We start from the raw sequence: 24,877 nt of genomic DNA, 5'->3' as shown, positions 1-24,877 counted from the left end.
CACCAGCATAAGAGATCTCATCCAGTGTCATGGATGTAAATACCATCTACACCATGTCTCTACTGATGACTTTCAAATTTATATCTGCAGCCCGAACCTCTTCCCTGAACTCCATACTCGTAAATCCACCCACCTGATAGATATCTCCACTTGAACATCTAATACGTATTTTAAAGTCAACATTTCCAGCACAGAACTCCTTATCTGTGGCACCCCGTCTACTACACCTGCCCCTCCCGCAGTCAGCTCCCTCGCAGTAAATGATAACTCCATCCTTCCAGCTGCTCAAGCAAAACACCCTGGAGCCATCTTGACTTCTATTTCCTTCTCTCACTGCACATCCAATCCATGAACAAATGCAGTTAGCTCTACCTTCAAAACAAACCCAGAAAATAAACCACTTTTCACCACCACCACCACTACTTCCTCCCAGCTCCCAGCCTCCACCATGTCCCAGCTGAATTGTTGCAGTAGCCTCCTCACTGGTCTCTCCTCTGGTCCCCTTGCCCTCCTGGAATCTGTTCTCCACAAAAGGACCAAAGCGATCCTTTTAAACAGTAAGTGATGTCATTCCTGCTCTCCAAACCCGCAATGGCTCCCCAGCCCACCCAGCGTAAAATGGCTCCGAGTCCCACATCCCCAGCGTGACTCTGACCTTCTCTCCTGCCAGCTCCCCCTCAGTCACTGGACCACAGTTCTACTGGTCTCCTTGCTGCTCCTCACACGTGCCAAGCACTCTATACAGACTTCCTTGCTATTACGTCTGCCTGGAATGCCCCTTCCCCCAGCAATTCCTCCAGCTTCCTGCATGGCACTGTCCCTTACCTCCTTCAGGTCTCTGCTCAAATGTCCCCTTCTCAGCAAAAGGGTTCCTGAGCCTTTTTGAAATGACAATTCTCCTGCCCCCACACCCCATCCCCCTTCCTGCTTTAACCTTCACAGCCCTGGTCACCATCTGACCATCCATATATTTCACTTGTTTACTGTCTCCTCCGCCAGAATGTGAGGTCCATGCAGAGCTCCGGCATGAGGAACTCACTCACTAGTGGCTTTTGTCTGTCTTGGTCACAGTCTTATATCCCTAGCAACTAAACAGTACATGACACATAATAGGCACTCAATAAACATGTGTTGAATGAATCTTCACACTTACCCTGTATGGTAAGGATTATTATCATTCCCATGTTATAAAACAAGGGGACTAAAGCTTGGGGAGGTTAAGTAACCTGACTCAGCTAGAAAGTAACTTCCACTGGAATACTCTTACCCAACACCCAAGGGTCTCTCTAAATATGGCATTAAACTATATTTTAGATGGTTCCCGGATCAGCTTTTTAAAACCCTTAAGAATACTGATTGGCAAAAAATAAATAAACCTCGACCCTAAGCATGTAGCTTATCCAAAAATTAACTCAAAATGGATCACAGACTTGCATGTAAAACTATAACACTTTTCTTTTTTTTTTTTAAAGGAGAAAATTTTGGGGATCTAGGGCTAGGCAAGGAGTTCTTAAATTTGACATCAAAAGCACAATTCATAAAAGAAAATTTTGATAAATTGGCCCTCATCAAAATTAAAAATGGTTGCTCCATGAAAGCTCAGGTGAAGAGGATAAAAAGACAAGCTAAAAGCCAGGGGAAAACATTTACAAACTACACACCCAAAAAAAGACTAGTATCTAGAATGTGTAAAGAAGTCTCAAGGCTCAACAATATAAAGTGAATAATCCAATTAGAAAATGGGCAAGGGCAGGGACTTCCCTGGTGGCACAGTGGTTAAGAATCTGCCTGCCATACATACAATGGAATATTACTCAGCCATAAAAAGAAACGAAATTGAGTTATTTGTAGTGAGGTGGATGGACCTAGTGTCTGTCATACAGAGTGAACTAAGTCAGAAAGAGAAAAACAAATACCGTATGCTAACACATATATATGGAATCTAAAAATAAAAAAATGGTACTGATGAACCTAGTTGCAGGGCAGGAATAAAGATGTAGACATAGACAATGGACTTGAGGACACAGGGTGGGAGGGGGAAGCTGGGGTGAAGTGAGAGTAGCATCGACATATATACACTACCCAATGTAAAACAGTTAGCTAGTGGGAAGCAGCTGCGTAGCACAGGGAGATCAGCTCGGTGCTTTACGATGACCTACAGGGGTGGGATAGGGAGGATGGGAGGGAGGCTCAAGAGGGAGGGGACATGGGGACATATGTATACATATGGCTGATTCACTCTGGTGTACAAAAGAAACTAACACAGTATTGTGAAGCAATTATACTCCAATAAAGATCAATAAAAAAAAGAGAAAAAAAGGAATCCTCTTGCCAAGGCAGGGGACATGGGTTCAAGCCCTGATCCGGGAAGATCCCACATGCTACAGAGTAACTAAGCCTGTGCGTCACAACTACTGAGCCTGTGCTCTAGAGCCCACGAGCCACAACTACTGAGCCCGACTGCCACAACTACTGAAGCCCGCACGCCTAGAGCCCATGCTCCACATCAAGAGAAGCCACCACAATGAGAAGCCTGTGCACCGCAACAAAGAGTATCCCCCGCTCACCACAACTAGAGAAAAGCCCGCGTGCAGCAACAAAGACCCAATGCAGCCAAAAATTAATTAATTAATTAATTAATTTTAAATGGGCAAGGACATGAATAATTCACCAAAGAGGATATACAGATGGCAAACAGCACATGAAAAGATGTTTAACATCACAAGGCATTAAAGAAATGCAAATTAAGACCAGGATAGGATATTACTACACACCTCTCAGAATGGCTAAAAATTTTTTTTTTAAATAATAATAATGACAGCACCAAATGCTGGCAAGGATGTAGAAAACTGGATCACTCATATATTGCTGGTGAGAATGTAAAACAATACAGCCTCTCTGACAGTTTCCAATAAAACTAAATATCCAATTACCATATGATCCATTAATTGTACCCTCAGGCATCTATCCCAGAAAAATATGAAAAATTATGTTCATGAAAAACTTGTAAATAAATGTTCATAGCAGCTCTACTTGTAATAACCAAAAACTGGAACCAGTTCAAGTGTCCTTCAACAGATAAATGGTTAAACACACTCTGGTATATCCACACCATGGAATACTACTCAGCATTAAAAAGGAATGAAATATTGATTTACACAACAACTTGGATGAATCTCCAGGAAATTACAATAAGCAAAAAAGCAAATCTCAGTGCCAAGACAATTCAATGGGAAAAGAATAGTCTTTTCAATAAATGGTGCTGGAACAAGTGGACATCTGCAAGCAAAAGAATGAGATTGGACTCCTACCTCACACCATATACAAAAATTCACTCAAAATGGATCAAGGACCTAAATGTAAGAGCTAAAACTATAAAACTCTTAGAAAAAAATAAGGGTAAATCTTCGTGACTTTGGATTAGGCAATGTTCTTTTAGATATGACATTGAAAGCACAAACAAAAGAAAAAATAGATAAATTCTACTTCATCAAAATTAAAAACCTTTGTGCTTCAAAGGACACCATCAAGAAAACTAAAAGACAACCCACAGAATGAAAGAAAACACTTGCAAATATATCTGAAAAGGGTTTAGTATCCAGAACATATAAAGAACTTTTACAACTCAATAATAAAAAACTGAACTTAAAAATGAGTAAAGGATCTGAATAGACATTTCTACAGAGAAGACATATAAATGGCCAATAAGCACATGAAAAAAGTTCAATATCATTAACCATCAGGGAAATGCAACACCAAAATGAGACACCACTTCATACCCACTAGGACGGTTATAATCAGAAGACAGGTAATAACGAGTGTTAGTGAGAATGTAGAGAAACTGGAACTCCCATACACTGCTGATGAGAATGTAAAGTGGAGTGGTCGCTTTAGAAAACAGTCCAGCAGTTCTCTAAATGGTTGAACATAGTTACCATACTATATATATATATATATATATATATATATATATATATATACACACACACGCCCAGGAGAAATGAAAACATACGTCCATACCAAACCCTGTACTTTAATATTCATAAGAATACTGTTCATAATAACCAACAAGTATAAACAACGCAAATGCCTACCAATGAATGGATAAGTAAATTATGGTATGTCTACAAAACAAAATATTATTCAACAATAAAAAGTAGGGCTTCCCTGGTGGCGCAGTGGTTGAGAGTCCGCCTGCCGATGCAGGGGACACGGGTTCGTGCCCCGGTCCGGGAGGATCCCACATGCCGCGGAGCGGCTGGGCCCGTGAGCCATGGCCGCTGGGCCTGCGCGTCCGGAGCCTGTGCTCCGCAACGGGAGAGGCCACAACAGTGAGAGGCCCACATACCGCAAAAAAAAAAAAAAAAAAGTACTGGGACTTTCCTGGTGGCAGGATTTCCCTGGAGGCACAGTGGTTAAGAATACGCCTGCCAATGCAGGGGATGCAGGTTCGAGCCCTGGTCCAGGAAGATCCCACATGCCGTGGAGCAACTAAGCCTGTGCATCACAACTATTGAGTCTGCACTCTAGAGCCCGCAAGCCACAACTACTGAAGCCCGCACGCCTAGAGCCCATGCTTCGCAACAAAAGAAGCCACCACAGTGAGAAGCCTGTGCACCACAAGAAGAGTAGCCTTTGCTTGCAGCAACTAGAGAAAGCCCGTGTGCAGCAACAAAGACCCAACGCAGCCAAAAATAAAATAAATAAATTTATTTTAAAAAATACTAATGCATGCCACAACATGGATAAACCTTGAAAAATTGTGCTAAGTGAAAGAAGCCAGTCACTAAAGACTACATATTGTATGACTCCATTTATATGAAATGTCCACAAAGAGGCAAATCTATAGAGACAAAAAGTAAATTAGTGGCTGCCTTGAGCCGAAGGAATTAGGGGGAAATGAGGGGAGGGGTGGACTGCAAAAGAATACAAGGTTTCCTTTGGGGGAGATGAAAAATGTTCTAAAATTGATTGTGGTGATGGTTGCACAACTCTGTGAATATACTAAAAACCATTGAATTGTACACTCTAATGAGTGAAATGTATGAGGTGTGAATTATATCTCATAAAGCTGTTACCAAATAAAAAAGCCGATTCAAAAGGTTATACACTGTATGATTTCATTATCTATATAACATTTCTAAAGTGACAAAATTTTAGAAATGAAGGACAAATTAGTGGTAACCAGGGGTTGGGGGGAGAGGAAGGGACAGAAATGATATAAAAGAGCAACGAAGGGGGCTTCCCTGGTGGCGCAGTGGTTGAGAGTCCGCCTGCCGATGCAGGGGACACGGGTTCGTGCCCTGGTCTGGGAAGATCCCACATGCCATGGAGCGGCTGGGCCTGTGAGCCATGGCCGCTGAGCCTGCACGTCCGGAGCCTGTGCTCCGCAACGGGAGAGGCCACAACAATGAGAGGCCAGGGTACCGAAAAAAAAAAAAAAAAAAAAAAAAAGAGCAACGAAGGATCCTTAAGCTGATTGAACGGTTCACTATCTTGACTGTGGTGATAAATACACAAAGCAACCAACACATGTGATAAACTGTATAGAACTAAATATACACAGATACACACAAATCAGGACAAATTAAACTGGGGAAGTCTGAATAAGATCTGTGGATTTTAACAATGTCAGTATCTTGGGTGTGATTTACACTACAGTTTTGCAAAATGCAGGCAACAGGGTAAAGTGTATAAGGAAATTTCTCTTACATTTTTTCTTACAACCACATATGAATCTTTTATATCTCAATAAAAATTCAACAACAACAAAAACGCTGAAATCACAGAGTAAGAAAATTGTTCTGTTGTCAATTTCTCTTCTGATTAAACAATAAAGTCTCCCCTGGTGCAGGTGTGCCATTGCTCGTAACAGCTGCATTACCCTTTGAAACAAGCAAAAGCAGACTTCAGGCTCAATTGCCCAGACAAGAGAACCCAGCTAGAATTTAATAACACTTTTATTTTATGGTGTTTAGTTGTTTATTTTATCTAGATGATATAATGTAGAATTAAGAACACAGATTCTGAAGACAGCCGGTCAAGGGTTCCAATCCCTTACTGCTCTGCTGCTTACTAGCTGTGTGACTTTGAGCCAGTCACTTAACATCTCTGTTAATAATGATCTGTATAGAGGTTACAGATTTTACACCTCATCTGTAAAACGGGTATGACAAGACTACCTAGATCATGGTGTTGTTCTGAGTTTTAAGTCAATAAATGACACACACACAATATATGTATAAATGTCCATCACAAAGTGAAATGTTAGCTATCATTATTTTCTTTACCATAACTAGGATTGAAGGAAGGTCACGATGTTTTAGAAAGTTTTAGAAGCACAGATCGAGGCCATACTACCGCTCGGAATGTACCCTTCGCCCCTCGGTTGCCCTGAGTCCATACCCGGGTATCTGGAGGAGGGAGTGGAGCCAGGAGGCACCCACCTGCGCACTTGGTGCGGCTGACGAGGGGCGGCCCGGGGCGGCCGGTGCCGCCGTCACCGGGGCGCGTGAGCAGGACGCTGATCTCGTACTCCGTGTCGGGGTCGAGGTGCCACAGCTTGTAGGTCTGCAGGCTGACCGCGTGCACCTCCGCCCACGGGCCGCGCGCCATGCGGTACTCAATCTCCTTACGCACGATCGGCCCGTCGCCAATGATGGAGTTGGTGTTGAGCTGGATGATGAGGTAGGTGGGACCAGCGCGCAGCAGCTGCGGGGGCGCAATGGGGGTAGGGGGCTCTGCAAGGAGATGGGAGAGAGACGGAGCCCGCGGATGCCGCTATGAATCCCTGGCCCTCAGCTCCGCACCCCACCACACCCAAAAACCCAAGAGCCCTCCTGTCCCCCCAGGCTCCTCACGCAGCCCCCAAGCCCTAGACTAGACTGACTCTCCCCACTAAATCCCCAGGCCCTAAGAAGCTCCCCATTCCAAAAGCTGACCCCGACCTCACCCCTCAGCCTACACCCTCTCCCTCACTCCCTTCTGAATCCCCAAGTCCTCGCCTCCAAGGACTGACCGCTTGCCCGCTCCGGTCAACCCTAGGGCCCAATAGCCAGATCCCGCCTCGCCGGGCTCACACCTTGACCCAGTCCCCACGCGGGCCCACCTCTCAGTCACATCCCCTCACCTCCAGTTGGACCTGATCGCGGGTGAGATTGTGCCCCTCCGCAAGCCCCGCCCCGCGGTCAGACCACGCCCCCGGTCAAACCCTTCCTTCCCTACCCGTCCATGGGCCACGCCCCCTGACAAGACTCCGCCCCCTGGTAGAAACTGCGCCCCCACCCTCCGCTCGCCCCGCCCCTCGGAGGCCCGCCCTCCGCAAGCGTCCCCGAGCTCACCTTTGACGATCAGCTCTGCGAAGTTGGAGACGCCCACGCCACGCGGGGCCTGGGACACGCAGCGGTACAGGTCCTGCTCGGCGCGGCGCACGGCGGCCAGCGGGAAGGTGGCCAGGAAGCGCCGGTGGCTGATGTGCCTCACGCCGGCCGCGGGCACCAGTGCCCCGCTCTGTCGCTGAGCGGGGAGAGGGGCCAATGGGTCATGGGCGCCGGGGAAGAAAGGTCCAGATCTCGCTGTGACCCGGGCGAGGGGAGTGGTAAATGTCCCGGCCCCATTTAGCCATCCCTACTACACAGGGGCATTTGGGGTTCCTGGAACCAGCTCTGCCACAGGAAGGTGTGGGTCTGATTAAGGGAATGTGGTCGCTCTGCCTTTGATGGAAGGTGTGGTTGGAGGATCCTGGAGCCGCTCTCTGTCCTCGGGGGATGGGGCACCCAAGAGGGCAGAGCAGAGCCTAGGGAGAGCCAGGACGCATGTGTTTGGGTGCTGGAGAATAACGGAAGGACTCAGCATTCCGCAGAGGAGCCAGAACTTTTCATAAGAAGTTGGCCAAGGTCCCCCCGCACTCCCACCCCACCCACCTCACCTGCAGAAGGAAGCGCTCGGCCTCCGCTGCTCTGCCAGCAGCCATGCACTGGAACGAGGCGTTCTGGCCCGCGTTGACCTCCACGTCACCCAGGCGGGAGAAGTGCGGGGCCTTTGCTGCCAGAACAGAGCCTTGGCGTGAGCTGGGCTCGCGCCCCCTGTCAGCAGGAGCCGCAGCCTCCCGTACCCCCTCACCCTGCACCCCAGTGGGCTGGGACTCACCGCAGGGGTAGCTGAGAAGCAGGATGTCATCTAGGCCCATGTAGCCCCTGCGGTCTGAGGAGATGAGGGCCTCAAACAGCACCTGGGGGAGGTGGGAGGGTCCCTGTCATGCTGACATCCCTCCAGCCCTGCCTGGGGAGATGCCCACAAGAGCCCCCTTTCAGCTGTGCTCCAGCCCCATCCTCCTCAACAAGCAGCCCAGCTCACAGTTACCCTCCATACCAAGACAGCTTGTTGTGGAAGGGGGTGTCAGCACCCAGAGCTAACAAGGTCAAGGCCAGAGGTTCCATCCCAATCCTGGACAGTTACCTTCAAGCCACAAAACTTCCCAGCCAGACAGTGTTTCCAAGTCAGCACTATTCCAACTCACCTCGACCCCAACCATAAACTATTCCTAATAACAATGACCTCTGACACTGAACCAGACTGAACCATCACTGAAGAACCCAGTGCTGACCACAGACTGGCCGCTGACCTTGACCACAGACTGACTCCTGATGCTGACACAAACTAATTCCAACCTTGGCCACTTGCTTACTCTGATCTCATGCTGACACCCCTCTACCCACACCCCCAAGCACAGACTGACCGCAGACTGAACCCAGCCCACCTGATATTCATTGGGCCAGAAGGTGCTGACAGCCAGCTCAGCCTGGTGCCACTGGCGGCCGTGGGATCCAGTCATATTCCAGACAGCACTGCCCAGGGGACCCCCATTGACACGCACATAGATGCCCAAAGTGCCCGGGCTGTGCCCATCCCGGCTGTACAGGAAGTAGCTGAACTGCACACAGTGGGTGTCATTCTCACTCAGACTCTGGAAGATGACATGGGCCCGCTGGCCTGGAGCATGCTGGGAAGCATTGACCATCAAGTAGGAGCCTGGAAAGAAAGGAGGAAGAGGCAGGAGCTGAGAACTCAGGGGAGGACCAGGGTCAGGTGGGCACAGAGGAGGAGGCAGAAACAAAGGAGTCCAGGCATTTGGACCCATCTGGAGTCAGGGGCCTGAGTTCTGGTCCCAGCTCTGACTCACTGGGTAAGTCCCTTCATTTCCCTGCATCTGTTTCCCAAAGTAAAGACTTGGAGCAGCAAAAAAACACACAAATCTGGCTGTGCCAAAACCCCTTTCTGGCTCCTCACCTTACCCTTTATGATCCCAGTCCAAGCTTGTGCTAATCCACAGCTTTCCCCACATTCTGAGCTGTCCTGGGAGGCAAGGACTAGGACATTCATCTCAGGAGTCAAGAGTCCGGCACATGACAGGCCCTCAACATCCACCTCTTCTGAAGCCCTCCCACTCCAACCCTCTATGGGTGTCTCTCCTGGCCCTTGGATCATTAATAAGGTATGTATCGCTCTCCCCACCAGCCTGTGATGCCTCAGGGCTCCGCTGTGTCCCCAGCACAGGTCTGCAAGCTGAATGAACTTACAGAACAGAGATGGAATGAAAGGGTTCTAACTTCCCTTCCAGCCCCCAGCCCCTCAATCTAAACTCCTGGGATACAACTCTCTTGATTTCGAACCTGGAGAAAGGCAGCCCTGCCCCTTCCCCAGAGATCCAAGCTGTATGCTGGGAGTGGGGGAGAGGGGGAGAGGGAGAAAGGGGGCTGGACTCCTCAGGACCTGGCTGGGGGATTATGGCTTTCCTCCTGTGGGGAGAAGGCCCCAGCAGCTGCTAACGGGGTGCCTGCAGCCACCCAGGGCCGCCCCCTCCCAGGCCTGGCTGCCAGCCCACACAAGCCCATTCAGATCCCAAACCACGAGGCTCCCTGCTCCAGGAGGGCTCTCCAGGGACTCTGCTGGAGGGAACCGCATTCATCTCTGGGAGCCAGAAGCCTGTGAAGAAGGCAGCTCCTGCATCAGTCCTGGTGGGGTAGTAAACAAAACTCCAGGTCCCCATTCCCCCCCAGGAAGGGGCGCATCCCAGCCCCCGCACAGTCTCCCTTGGCCCACTCCCCCATCCTCTCTCCTCTCCCTGTGAGCTGTGGGTGTGTCTCTCTCCCCCTTTCAACCTGACACTTTGGTCTTGCCTCTTCCTCCTGCTCGCCCTGCCTCTCTCCCTTCTTCTTCCCTAGTCTTTTCTCACTCTGCATCCCTCCACCTCTCTTCCATTTACTCCCTTCATCCGTCACCCCTCCTTCTCCTCTCTCCTGCTCTCTGACTCTGAGTGTGAATCTCCCTCCTTCCTCCTCTCTCCACCTCCAACTCTTCCCCAGAATGTGAGCACCAACACAGCAGAGAGACTGTCCATCTGGCTCACCACTGCATCCCCAGGATCCAGCCCAAGGCCCACACTACATACAAAATTTCTCTCCCCCTTTCATCACTGGGTATGTCTCTGCTTGTGTGGGGGAGAGAGAGAAGCAGAGCCCACACAGGGTGGTCAGGACTGTAAGAGGTGAATTCAAATCAGCAACCTGTACCCGAATGCTAACCTGTACCAGGCCAAGGCTGGGCCCTGGGGATATGGAATCGGCCCGCTCAGCATCCCTGCCATGGTGGGCACCTTGACAGATCACTGTCACACAGGTCAGACTTTGATACCTGCCAGGACAGAGGTCAAACAAGGAGCTGAGAGCCCTGGGAAGGCAGAGAGGAATGCCCCAGGGAGGGCACAGTGTGAGCAAATGCACAGAAGAGGGGAGGCAGGGGGGCCTCCGGGAGTCGAGGCGAGGGGCAGGAGCCCAGGCTGCGGAGGCTGCCTGTGCCAGGTCGTGGAGGGCCTCTCTCCTGCTGGCTTCAATTCCTGGTCCCACACTGAGAACCTTTGCTGCCCCTCCCACGCACCCTTGACAGCAGATGCGATCTCGGCCATGCTGTGAGCTGAGCAGCAAAGGCCCTGGCCCACTACTATGACAGGGCAAAGGGCAGGGGCCATAGGCTGTCCCATTCTGGGTTCCCACAGCAAGCCCTTTTGGTCCTCGCACTATGCTGTGTCCTCCGACTCAGCCTTCATCAGTAATAAAGGCGATAATTTGGCCTCCACCTGTCTTATCCTTTTCTTAATCCCCAGTTGCTTCTGTACCCAGTGAAGAGGAGTGCTAGTAGTTGGACCCCCTCAAATATCTCCAACAATAGCATCTAAGCATTAATTGAACCCTTACATGCCACCCCCATGTTATGTACTTTATAGGCATTATCTAATAATCCTATGAAATGGATTATTGTGCTCTCCATTTTATAGTTAAGGAAATGGAAGCTCAGAGAAGTTAGGTGACTTGCCCAGAGTCACAAAGATGGTAAGTGATGAAGCAAAGATCTGAAGCCCAGCCTTCATGACTCTGGAACCAGTACACTAGAGGCCATCATCAGGGTAGAAGGCCAAGACTAGAATCTACATAATTAGTCTCCTCTCAGTCCAGTGTTCACGACACCAAATATTCCCCATCCTGAAAGAGGGGCAGGGCAGGGCCGAAGTCGGGAAAGATCCAGGAAGAAAGGGGCAGAGGCAGAAAGGTTTTACACACAGCCAGCCCCCAAGGTTACTGCTCTGTCAGCACCTTCAAGTCCTGGGAGACCAGGATTCAGAGGCTCACAGGGAGAAGAGAGCCTCCCTGAAGGTGGAGGGTTTACGAAGACCTGGCAGGAGGAAGGTGGATCCTGAACTAAGCTGCCATAGGAGTAATGGGGGGTGGGCTTTATCTTACAGTTTGCAAGGGTCTTTGATTACTTGAACCTGCACCCATTTTACAGGTAAAACTACCTGAAGTACACAGTTGGTTAGGGTCCAGAGAGCTCCATGTTCACAGTGTCATTCGTGTCATTACAGATGCCAGAGCAGACGGAGGCCCGGAAAGATTAGGCAATGTACCCAAGGTCACACAGCAGGTGGGCAGCATGCCCCTGGAAGGAGGTGAAGGGGGACTGGTGATTGCGAGTAGGCTCACCATGGGGCAGGTCCGCAGGAGCCCGGGTGCCAGGGTGGATCCTCACTTGCTCCCACTGGAAGTCGTCATACTGGGCCTGGCTGTACTCACAGGGCACTGCTGGGTCACTCGCCTCCTCGAAGGTGCAGCCGGCTGTGAGGGAGGGGCCTGCTTAGCCCAGGCTAGAGCAGGGCTGCTAGCCAGAAGGGCTCCTGGGGCTACCCTCTAGGTGCCCCCCACTGTCCCTTCCTACCCAGGCCCACCCTCATCCCCTCCGTCTCCTCAAGCCCTCCCCCCACTGCTCCCTCCCTCTAACCAAACACTCCCTCCCCCACCCTCTCCTTCTTTTCATTGTCTCCTCCCAATGCCAAGACCTCCCCACATTGCCCACCCCCCAGTACTCCCCAGGACCCCCCACTGCTCAACCACCAATCAAAGACCCTCCTCAACAAAAACCAGTTATCATTACTATCCATTAAAGCCTCTCAACAATTCATGAAATCAAAGCTAGAATTATCCCCACTTTACAGATGAGGAAACTGAGGCCCAAAGAGGCTGTGACCTCCTTAAGGTCACACAGCAGGTTAATGACAGAGGTGGGGTTTGGACCAAGATCCGCCAACTGCTGGTCAGTGTTCCATCACCTGCCCCTCCATCTTTGCAGAGAGGACAGACAGTGGGCCCCAGGACTGGCAGGGTAATGAATGCCCTAGGTCAGCCCTGATGGTATCTCCTTAAAAATAAGAACAATGTCCACTGATGACATCAGGCTTACGACAAGCCCTGCACAGTGCTAAATGCTTTAAGCGTGGAGTCCCATTTAGGCCTCGCCTTCTAAGGAGGTACCACTACTGTATTTATTCCTACTTGACAGATAGGCTTAAGTGATGCACATTATCCAAAGTCACCCAACTGAGGTCTCTGCCTGCAGGAATGTGGCAGGCAAAACAGTCATGTGTGGACTGAGGACACATATGACTAGAGGAAGCAAATTCCCATGATTTGGAACCAATATACGTAGTTTAAATAAGGCGGGTATTGAAATGGATGTGAGTCCTTTGGTTGGTAATGAGGTCCATGTATCTTAGCTGGCTCATCAAAGCCCTGAGTTGGACATAATACACTTGAGAACACCACTGGTTCAGAAAGTAACTGCAGACAGGTCCCTGCACTCACTCCTGAACCTTAGTGTCTGGAGCCCCATCAGGGGTAAATGAAGGCATCTGAGACCCAGAAAAATGCATGGACAAGTGGCGAGGAAGCAGGCACAAATCGTGCCAGGCCCTGTCCTGGGTGCCTATCAGCCACTGGTACTTCTCCCCACTTGACAGATGAGGTGACTGAGGCTCTGAGGGGTGAAGGAATTCATCCACAGTATACGGTGGTAGATAAGCAAGTGGGCTTTGGCATCAGACAGACTTGGGATTGAACCTTGACTCTGCAATTTGCCAGCCCTGTGATGGTGATCCTTTCTCATCTTCAGTTTCCCCACCCACAAGTGGAGATGTTGAGGTTTCAGTGCGGGGTCCACTTAGCACAATGTCTAGCACATGCAAGCACTCAGGAGATAGCAGCTCTGCACCTGCTCCACCTGAGCCACCTGAGTAACAGAAGCAGGATTTGAATCCATGGCGGTCAGAGGCCGAAGTCCACATTTCTCACCAGAAAAGCCTTCACTATGAGAAGGAGCAAGTTTTAGCTGCTTCCCAGCCTCAAGAAGAGGAGGGACAAGAAACAGAGAGTAACTGGGGAGTGAGTGCCACATGCCAGGCACAACGGTGGGCATCTGCACGCACTGCTGGTGACCTCACTTTCAGGAGGCTCTGCTGTTTCATCTGCAGCAGGGACTTCTCCAGGTTTTTGCAGATCATGTGAAGCAGCATCTCGAAATGCACAGCCAGGCACAAGGGACTTGCCACTATTGGTGGTGGGGGGGGGGGGTCTCCCTTTCCTCTTTATGGACCCCATCAGAGTGTAAAACAGTAAAAGGTGGGCAAAAGGCTGGCACCAGGTGGATGGGATGAAATAACAGCAGCCTCTCTCCAGAGCTGGGGTAGGACATTGGCTGAGCTCTTTGCCTCATTGTGTGAAGACCCCTGGTCAGCATGTGCCCTATGGCCTGTGGAGGTGGGTTTTAACTCCATCTGTGCTGGGGAGGCCTCAGCTCTCCCCCTAGAAAATGATCCATAGCACAGCATGGAGAGAGAACATAGCTAGTAGGGATGATCAGGGAGGGCTTCCTGGAGGAGGGGACAGCTGACTTCATTCAGCCTGAGCTGAGTCTGTGCCTGAGGGTCTTAGCCAAGGCCTCCCTGAGCCTCCAAATTACCAGAGAGGGAACCCCAGGATCTAGAGTCTCGCTGGGGCTCAGATCCTTCCTGTTCCTTCTCAAGTAACAAGGCAGCTGCCCCAGATGTCTCACCCATGGCCCTGCGGCGAGCCTGGGAATGCCGGCTCCTTGGCTTCCTCCCATCCATTCTGAGCCAGGCCACGTAAGTTTCCAGGACTCCCAGCCTGACTGACCTGGTCAGAGGGACCCCCAGACTGTCTGACCTTGGCCAGAGTAACCCTGAGATTGCCTGATGCAGGTCAGTGACCCCCAGACAGATAGACCTGAGCCAGAGTGGCCCCATCATCATCCAGATGACCACCAGACCATCTGACTTCGGCCAGAATGACCACCAGACTGACTGACTGAGCCCAGACCAGCTGACCATGTCCAGAGTGATCCCTGACTTCTGTCAAAACGGAAGTCCTGCACCTGTCCCAAGCCAGGGTGATCTCCCCGGCTGACCATTCCCATCCAGAGTACCCCCTTCCAGAGGCAGAATGATTCCCTCTCCCTGATCCATGCCCATCCCCAGCCCTGTGTTTCTGGGCCAGGCCCATTCCAGCCACAGCTCTCAGGGGGTAACATCTCTGGGGCCAGGTTCTCCAAGGTGAGCCCCACCCCCACCTGCTCCCCAGCTCACCCTGGGATGGGAACAATCAGCCCTCCTAGATCCTGGGAAAAGCCCCATCACCTCCAGTCTGGATGGCTCAGGAGCTAGGAGTCCCAATGCCAAGTCCCCGCTTCTACTAGAGACTCAACTCCTGCTAGGGGCCGCCAGCCCAGGGGGAAAAAAAATAGACCAGACTTTGTGTCGAGAGCAAGAATGGTCAGGGAATACCTCTCGACTCCATCAACACAGACGTGGGCACAGATATGCACACACACATCAACACCATCACAAGAGGGCTGCCACTTACCACCATGACCCCTGTGCCACTGATTCCTCATAATAACTCACAAGGTCAGTACTATTATTATTCCTATTTTACAGATGGACACCGAGGCACAGAGAGATGAGGTGGCTTGCTCAAGGCCACATCTTAAGTACCAGAAGCTGGGATTTACACCACCTATCGTTTTTTTTTTTTATCTTTATTGGAGTATAATTGCTTTACAATGGTGTGTTAGTTTCTGCTTTATAACAAAGTGAATCAGTTATACATATACATATGTTCCTATATCTCTGCCCTCTTGCATCTCCCTCCCTCCCACCCTCCCTATCCCACCCCTCTAGGTGGTCACAAAGCACCGAGCTGATCTCCCTGTGCGATGCGGCTGCTTCCCAAGAGCTATCTGTTTTACGTTTGGTAGTGTATATATGTCCATGCCACTCTCTCACTTTGTCACAGTTTACCCTTCCCCCTCCCCATATCCTCAAGTCCATTCTCTAGTAGGTCTGTGTCTTTATTCCCGTCTTACCCCTAGGTTCTTCATGACATTTTTTTTTCTTAGATTCCATATATATGTGTTAGCATACGGTATTTGTCTTTTTCTTTCTGACTTACTTCACTCTGTATGACAGACTCTAGATCCCTCCACCTCACTACAAATAACTCAATTTTGTTTCTTTTTATGGCTGAGTAATATTCCACTGTATATACGTGCCACATCTTCTTTATCTATTCGTCCAATGATGGACACTTAGGTTGCTTCCATCTCCTGGCTATTGTAAATAGAGCTGCAATGAACACTTTGGTACATGACTCTTTTTGAATTATGGTTTTCTCAGGGTATATGCCCAGTAGTGGGATTGCTGGGTCATATGGTTGTTCTATTTGTAGTTTTTTAAGGAACCTCCATACCGTTCTCCATAGTGGCTGTACCAATTCACATTCCCACCAGCAGTGCAATCGTGTTCCCTTTTCTCCACACCCTCTCCAGCATTTATTGTTTCTAGATTTTTTGATGATGGCCATTCTGACCTGTGTGAGATATCTCATTGTCGTTTTGATTTGCATTTCTCTAATGATTAATGATGTTGAGCATTCTTTCATGTGTTTGTTGGCAATCTGTATATCTTCTTTGGAGAACTGTCTATTTAGGTCTTCTGCCCATTTCTGGATTGGGTTGTTTGGTTTTTTGTTATTGAGCTGCATGAGCTGCTTATAAATTTTGGAGATTAATCCTTTGTCAGTTGCTTCATTTGCAAATATTTTCTCCCATTCTGAGGGTTGTCTTTTGGTCTTGTTTATGGTTTCCTTTGCTGTGCAAACGTTTTTAAGTTTCATTAGGTCCCATTTGTTTATTTTTGTTTTTATTTCCATTTCTCTAGGAGGTGGGTCCAAAAGGATCTTGCTGTGATTTATGTCATAGAGTGTTCTGCCTATGTTTTCCTCTAAGAGTTTGATAGTTTCTGGCCTTACATTTAGGTCTTTAATCCATTTTGAGCTTATTTTTGTGTACGGTGTCAGGGAGTGTTCTAATCTCATACTTTTACATGTACCTGTCCAGTTTTCCCAGCATCACTTATTGAAGAGGCTGTCTTTTCTCCACTGTACATTCCTGCCTCTTTTATCAAAGATAAGGTGACCATATGTGCGTGGGTTTACCTCTGGGCTTTCTATCCTGTTCCATTGATCTATATTTCTGTTTTTGTGCCAGTACCATACTGTCTTGACTACTGTAGCTTTGTAGTATAGTCTGAAGTCAGGGAGCCTGATGCCTCCAGCTCCGTTTTTCGTTCTCAAGATTGCTTTGGCTATTCGGGGTCTTTTGTGTTTCCATACAAATTGTGAAATTTTTTGTTCTAGTTCTGTGAAAAATGCCAGTGGTAGTTTGATAGGGATTGTATTGAATCTGTAGATTGCTTTGAGTAGTAGAGTCATTTCACAATGTTTATTCTTCCAATCCAAGAACATGGTATATCTCTCCATCTATTTGTATCATCTTTAATTTCTTTCATCCATGTCTTATAATTTTCTGCATACAGGTCTTTTGTCTCCTTAGGTAGGTTTATTCCTAGATACTTTATTCTTTTTGTTGCAATGGTAAATGGGAGTGTTTTCTTAATTTCACTTTCAGATTTTTCATCATTAGTGTATAGGCATGCCAGAGATTTCTGTGCATTAATTTTGTATCCTGCTACTTTACCAAATTCATTGATTAGCTCTAGTAGTTTTCTGGTAGTGTCTTTAGGATTCTCTATGTATAGTATCATGTCATCTGCAAACAGGGACAGTTTTACTCCTTCTTTTCCGATTTGAATTCCTTTTATTTCTTTTTCTTCTCTGATTGCTGTGGCTAAAACTTCCAAAACAATGTTGAATAAGAGTGGTGAGAGTGGGCAACCTTGTCTTGTTCCTGATCTTAGTGGAAATTACACCACCTATCTTTATGCAAGGAGACTAGGCACAAACAAAGCAAGGCCCTGGTACTCTGCTGGCCACATGTGCAAATTCGGTTCCATTCATTGGACATTCATTCACTGACAGTACAAAGCACTAGTAGAGGCACAAGAATGGTTAAGACTCTGCTCTGCCCTCAAGGACCCCCTAGTCTGAGTGGAGGTAAGGGAATGAGACAAAGCAGAGAAGGGTCAAGGCCACAAGGGGAGTCCGGGGAGGAGGGTGGGTACAGGGGGAAGGCTTCCTGGAGGTGGGTGCATCTGAGCAGAGGGATGGAAGGATAGGTACCATTCTGGCCAGTAGAGATGGAGAGAGGGGCATCTGAGGTAAAGGGCCCAGCAGGAGCGAAGGAAGGTAGTGAGTAAACACAGGTGGTCCAGGGCACAGAGAGGAGCCCAAACTGGCCAGACAATGGTAGATAAGATGGGAGGGAAGGAGGCTGAGGCCAGATCACGGACAGCCAAGTGCCAGGGTGAGAAGTCCAGCCTCATTTTAAGGGGGGAAACCACACTAGGTATTTGAGCAGAGAAGCACCTGGATTCAGATGAGACAAGTGACACATCCTGTAAGCCATGAGGAGGGCAGGTGGCTTCTCCAGACGGCACTGTAGGATCAGAAGTGGGACAAGCCATCAAGGGGTCTGGAGTCAGATGTCAGGAACTGGTGAGGAAGGGGCCTCAAGTCCCTTTCCTGGGTGCAAATGGCACGCGCTCCAATCACACCGACAGAGATGCACAACACACACAGACACACACACAGTGTTCACATACACACACTCTCTCCCCCCAGCCTCGTCTAAGCCTTGGGGACACAGTCTCAGCTGGGCTGGGGACAGGGAGAAAACCAGACCCCTCCGTGGGTACGCCATCTCTGCCAGGGCCTCCCTGAGAGGGTGGGCTGAATCAACCCAGGACCCCCAGCAGCTCCCCCAGACTCAGCGCAAACTGGCCCAGCTACATTCCTCAGCTAATCTCCACAATCTGGCAGGCGGTTGCCTGAGCAACCGTCAACCACAATTTGGGAAGGCAGGATGATGGTTTATCCACATCCGCTGGGCTCTGGATGGGGTGAGGTAAGGGGCAAAGCAACCTCTGCAGGAGGAGCCAGAGTGCGGGAGGGCGTCTCCCTGGAGTGAGGGTCTCCACCCCTCCATATGCTTGTACTTCCATATGCAGACCTGTGTGTGTGTGCGCGCGCGCGCGTGAGTACACGTGTACATGGCTGTGAGACTGATAGCCTGGTACTGACTTGTGAGTACTCGACTGGGAGGCAGAAGGCCTGGATCTAATTCCTGCTGAGCCTCTGACGTCCTGTGTGACCCTGGGCAGGTGGCTTGTCCTCTCCAAAGCCCTGCTTCCTCACCTATGAAATGAGAATGGGGACCTTGGTGACCTCTAAGGCTGTTCCACCTCTAGAATTCCGATTCCATTCGTGTGAGCATGCATGTGGGCAAGAATAACTTGAAGGCAGAGAGAGATACTATAGGGGAGAAGTGAGGGTGAGTGTGGCTCTCAAAGTGTAGGTCCCTCAGGCACTGTGCTGTGAAGTTGTGGGTGTGTGGCTGTAAGTTTATCTGCAGAGATATATGGGCACATTCAGCAATAAGCATGTGCCTAAGGGGGAGGTGAGCGTACACGGCAGGTAGAGGGGAGTCATGCGTGCATGCGTGTGTGTGCGCGCGTGTGCACGTGGGCACCACAAGCATGGAAGCACCAGACTTCCTCGCCACCAGACAGGGAATGGTGTTCTGTGCCAAGTGTGGCTGCCAGCCACCATCAGTGTTTTTTGAAGACCCTAGGTAAACAGAGGCTGTTTGCAATGAGATTTTTGTTCCCTCTGGTTTGTCAACAGAACATTCAGTTCCCAAGGGACGGCCCCAGGAGAAACAAAACTCCTCCCAACAGATTACAAATTTAGGGGCTGGCATCACACGCAACCCCTGGCATAGCCCCAACCCTTGCCTGGGGAACCCAAATACAACCCCAAGGATAACACTGGTCTATTTCACCATCTGAAGCCACACCCCCTTTCTAGGTAGCCCAACCCAACCCTAGAACCAACACAGGCTCAGCCTTGGACATTCCTGCCCAACCCAGCCCCAACCCATGTTCTCCACCACAACAATAGCTCCGTCTCAGGCCTGTCTAACCCCTACCTCCTCCCTTCTTGAGATCAGAGACTGTCTCTTAATGCCTTTGAGCCCCATCCCCAAGCCCTGTGTATAGTAGAATGCCAACAGTGGCTGGACTTATCGACCCCATGATCCCAGCTAGTCTGATCTAGGCTCAAGGACCCAGGCTCAAGGACCATGACTCCAGCCCAGAGACCTGGCCCAGCCCACTTCACTGCTCTCCTGGCCCAGATCAACACAACCAGACCTTGGCTAGGGCTCCCCGGAGCTGCCCTCCAGAGCCCGGAATAATTGATGTGCAATTAACAAGGGCAGGGCTGGCAGCAATATGCCCACCTTTTAATCACCCAGCATTCAGCAGAGCTGCAACCAAGAAGAACACCCAGGGCCAGGCCACAGGGAGAGAAAGCTGAGCTGATATTCCCTACAGGAGCCAATACAGAACCCAGCGATGCCAACATCCTTCCATCTCTACTGAGAATAGAAGGAAGCCAACTACAGCAGGGGAAACTTCGGCCAGGCTCACTCCCCATCTCCCGGATCAACATGCCCAGCAAATCCCAAAGTTAACAGCAGGGTTGCCAGGTTGGTAGTGTAAGGGGAAGGCACAGGGCGAGGCCAGACTCCATACAGAGGCAAACGGCTGAATGGAGGGTTCTTTGCAGAGGTACAGCGGGCAAAGGGTACACAGACCCCTGTAGTGCAGACACCGTGTGTCATATAAAAACACAGTGCAGCGCAGAGAGGCAGAGGGCTGTACATGAACACGTACAGTGCAAAGGTCTGGACTTTCTAACAGTCCCGTGGCAACAGAGGGCTACGTGGCTGCGGTGTGGCATGTTGTGGGTGCAAAGCAGCAGCTCCACTGTACAGAGGCAGAACACAGTTATACAATACAGGGGAGCAGAGAAGTGTACACAGACCCCCACACAACACCTGGCACAGCACGGCAGGACTGGTCGGTGCCATGATGCAGTGGAGAGGTGCCCCATCCATCGTGGCCATGACCCAGAGCTGCAGAGGCACAGTGCAGCAGTGAGCACTTAGTGGTACATTGGGCTGGCGCTCAGCACCAAGGGATAGGTGTATGCAGGAACACCAAGGGGTTATGTCCAAGCCTCACTAGGCTTGGCACATAGTTGGCGCTCCATGAATTCTCACTGAAAGGATGTCTAGTGGAGGCATGCAGAACATGCAGAGATATAGGGAAGAGAGAGACGTGGTGCAGTGCAGAAGAAATTGCTGGGTGCTCGATACAGTCCCAAGGAGTACAGTAAGTGTAGACTTGAGAGCAGGGTTAGAAAGTGGCACCAAAATGGAATGTAGTAAAGACACCATGTGGAACAGGGAATTCAGTGCAAGAGCTCTGCATCTTGAAATCCAGTAGAACGCACACAACCCAACAGTGAACAGGTATAGTGCAGGGTAGAGGCCCAGGACAGTGACCGTGTGCAGTGCACAGACGCAACACCAGCTACTTGCAAAGGTAATGCCTGCAAAAACCCACGCCAGTCCCGAGCCCAACAAAATGGCCTCAAGCTGCAGTGTAGCTACTGACTCCTCGGGCAGTGAGCAGTGGGGGCCAGAGGAACACTGCAGTGAGGCCACTTGAAGCAAAGATGTTGCTCAACTGGGGCTGCCAACAGAAACCTGGGGAAGAACACCAGCTGACACCTCAGTGGCTATACAGAGTGAGATAAGCTAGAGGGCGGCATTACAGCGGCAGTGGTACAGTATGACGGGCTGGGCCAGGAGATGCGTATCTCCAGTGCAGTGCAGTGAAGCAGTGGGACAGAAGTGCTGTGCCGGGCAAAGGGGCACTGTGTTTGTACAGCGCGACGGTGGACTGCAGACAGGCTGTGCCCAGCCATACGCGATGCAGTGCAGATGCCCACTACAACAATGCAGTGCAGTACAGAGAGGCCATGTGATGCAGATGCAGTGTCGTGGTAGCACGGCATCTGTTGGCACAGTGCAGTGGTGCGTTGCCAGGGACTGTGCACAATCCCAGGAGGGCCCACCAGCCCAACACAACATCGTCATCCAATAGAGTCACACAGCACAGAAGAGAGCCGCAAAGACACAAATGGCGGCACAACTGCAGAACAGAGGTAGAGCACAACGGGACAATGCGGGTGGAGCATACAGACACGCAGGAGAGTCCACACAGCCAATGTAATGCGGAATCTCACACAGTGCGGCCATGCAGCATAGGGCTGAGATGCAGTGCAGTGCAAGGATGCAATGCAGTGGCCCAGTCCTGAGGTGATGGGTCCAGGACTCCCCAGAGAGAACACACCCAGAGCTGTCCAGGCCTTTGATGCAGAGCAGTTCTTAGTGTGAGGTGAAGACGTGGCACACTTCTCCCTATGATGCACTGGAGAGCAGGGAAGCCAGGACCCCCAGAAACCCTTGTGCCTACAGCTCTGCCTGGCTGGGCTGGCTACCCCATGGGTTGGGGTGAGGCCTCATCTGCCCCGGGGGCTTCCCCCAACCTCACCTCCCACTCCCAGTATCTTCCACCCCAGGTACTCTCCAAGGGCACAGGATGAAGCCACTGCCACCCGTGGGGCAGACAGCCAGAACTGAGCACATTGTCCAGGTATTTCTATCTGAGCAGGGCCCCAGCACGCAGGCAGGGGAACAATGAATTCAGATTCTGCTGAAAAGCTTTTGGACAATTAAAGCACATCCCCTGGCCTCCAGCCCAGGGCCAGGCAGTGTGGGGCAGGACGAGAGAGAGAGACACGCAGAGGGAGACCTATTGAATTAGGCCCTGGCACAGGGTGGGCGGGAAGTGGAATGAACGGAGGGGAGGGGGTGAGAGGCGAGCCAGACCCAATGACCTGGATGGTCACTCCAGCACTCCCAGCCACCATTACCCCTCCCAGGCCTGGATTTCATCAGAAGCCAAGAACAAACTTTTCTGAGCACACAGGATGCTGCACACATACACACACCCTTAATAATAGTTTAGCACATACAGTGCTTACTACATGCCAGAACCTGTTCTAAACGATATACGTATGTATATAAAATATATCCTCACAGCAACCCCGTGCAGTGGGTTCGTTCCATTATTATCCCCATCTCACAGATGAGAACACTAAAGGCCCAGAGAGGTCAAGTAACTTGCCCAAGGGTTACATGGCTAGCAGTGGTAGAGTGAGGATTCGAACCCAGATGGTGTGGCTCCCAAGTCCATGCTCTTCACCACCACACTCTAGGTACAAACACACAGGCACACATGCACAACCACAAGAGTGTACACATACACACATGCAAACACACACATACGCACATAGACACATCCTGAGCAATGTATTTCCCACTCTCTCAGCTGAGACCCACCTGTCCTGTCCAGATAGGTTTCTGATACCTCCCAGTTGTCACCTCTTATCCCCCCTCAGCTGTCCCATATCCCCCTTCTATCCGTCCCTCACCTGTCCCCCAACCCTCAGTTGTTCCCCCAACACCACCTGTCCCCTCATTCCCAGCTGTTCCCACCCCCCAGATATATCTTTATTGCAAGTAACCTCCCATCCCCCCCGTTGTCCCCCACCCCCAAGTTGTCACTCCACCCCAGCTGTGATCTTGCTCATCAAATATCTCCAACACCCCTTCCCAACGTCCCTATCCCAATCCTTCATCCTCCCCACCTATACTCAGCTCCCAAACCTCAGGCCCCCCTTTTCCTCATCCCTTCAGATTCACCACCAGGTCCTGGGGTCTGCACCCTGGGAATCTGCTCAAGACCTCCTGAGTCATCCAGTAACAGCTGCCTTCTGAGTTGTCAACCCCAGGGGTCCTCCCCAGCCGTTCTTCAGGCAATGGCAGCCCCACCCAGGGCCAGCCAAGGGGGGATACCGGCCCCCAACCATGACTGCCCTCTGGAGCCCCAGCTCCACTCCCACTCCGAGCCTTCCCTGTGTACCCAGGGGTCCACATCAATGCAAACACTGAGTAGGCACATGCCATGTACAAGGCCCTAGGGACAGGAGATGACAATGACCCAGCCCAGCCCTTCCTCCCAGCCTAGTGGGGAAGGAGACGGAAAACACTGCAGCCCACTGACACATGTGCACGGTGGAAGAAACCTGGCCAGCCGTATTGGTTGGCGTCTGGGAAGGCTTTCCTGGGGAAGTGACATCAGAGCTGGACTTCTGAAGGCTGAGCGAGTAGCCAGGCCTCCAGGAAGCAAGACGGGTGGGAGTGGTGTTCTCGGCAGAAGGCACAGCACGTTGAAAGGCAGAGAGGCATGAAAGGGCCTGGCAGGTTCTGGGACCAACATTGGCCCGGTGAGCCTGGATCATAAGGTGGACGTGGGGAGTGGGGTCAGGGGAGGAGAGGCATAAACATGAAGCTGTCATAGAAAGCAGAGGCTGGGTCATACAGGGCCTCATCTGTCATGTTAGGCTTTGGTCCCTGGGTGCTGGAGAGTCTTCAGCTTAGAACAAGGGAGTGGCAGGATCCTATGCCTGCCTGAGAGGTCATTCAGATCCCGGGTGGTAGAAGCACTGGCAAGCTGATGGCAGAATGGAGACCAAGGAGGGGGCTGCTGCAATCGTCCAGGCAAGAAATGATGGGGCTGGAGAGAAGGGGACATGGATTCAGCAAAACCTTCTTCAGTGGCCACTGAGTGACAGGCCATCCACTCCTTGAGGTGCCCGGGCCTCACTAAAGATGCTGTAGGCCTTGCACCTCTAGACCAGCACTGTCTATAGAATTTTTTGTTGTGACGGAAATGCTCTCTACCTTCACAGACTGACCAATTCCATAGCTACTAGCAACAGGCGACTCTTGAGGACTTGCAATCTGGCTGGTGAGACTGAGGGACCGAATGTTTATTTTAATGAACTGTAGCTAAGTGGCCACATGTAAGTGGCCACCATACTGAAGAGAGCAGGTAGAGAACATTTCCATCATTTTAGAAGGTTCTATTGGATAACGCAGCTCTAGAACGACAAACCATAGAGAAGCAGAACCGCTGGGGTCTCCTCCAGTGGCAGCACCCTCTGGCTGCTGTAGGGAGGTGAGAAGGCAAGCCCCAGGGCAG

General features: G+C 50.6%; 1 protein-coding gene across 8 annotated transcripts in view; it reads right to left on the bottom strand.

Annotated features, from left to right (window-relative positions):
• PTPRU (protein tyrosine phosphatase receptor type U) overlaps positions 1 to 24,877 on the bottom strand; it is an 85,163-nt gene that overhangs the window by 54,823 nt on the left and 5,463 nt on the right. For 7 of the 8 annotated variants that reach the window (XM_060089320.1, XM_060089324.1, XM_060089325.1 and 4 more), the window contains exons 2-7: positions 12,036 to 12,167; positions 8,759 to 9,030; positions 8,149 to 8,230; positions 7,928 to 8,043; positions 7,341 to 7,515; positions 6,447 to 6,740 (exon numbers count right to left, since the gene is read on the bottom strand). In XM_060089320.1, coding sequence (XP_059945303.1) covers positions 6,447 to 6,740; positions 7,341 to 7,515; positions 7,928 to 8,043; positions 8,149 to 8,230; positions 8,759 to 9,030; positions 12,036 to 12,167 — 1,071 coding nt within the window. Of the gene's footprint in view, positions 1 to 6,446; positions 6,741 to 7,340; positions 7,516 to 7,927; positions 8,044 to 8,148; positions 8,231 to 8,758; positions 9,031 to 12,035; positions 12,168 to 18,224; positions 18,295 to 24,877 lie in introns of all 8 variants that reach the window. The other variant, XM_060089321.1, reaches the window with a different exon arrangement.

Source organism: Mesoplodon densirostris, chromosome 2, assembly GCF_025265405.1.
Source record: "Mesoplodon densirostris isolate mMesDen1 chromosome 2, mMesDen1 primary haplotype, whole genome shotgun sequence".
In the NCBI taxonomy this organism is placed as follows: Eukaryota; Metazoa; Chordata; class Mammalia; order Artiodactyla; family Ziphiidae; genus Mesoplodon; species Mesoplodon densirostris.
The sequence above is the reverse complement of the archived record's forward strand: the minus strand, read 5'-3'. Positions and strand labels throughout refer to the sequence as shown.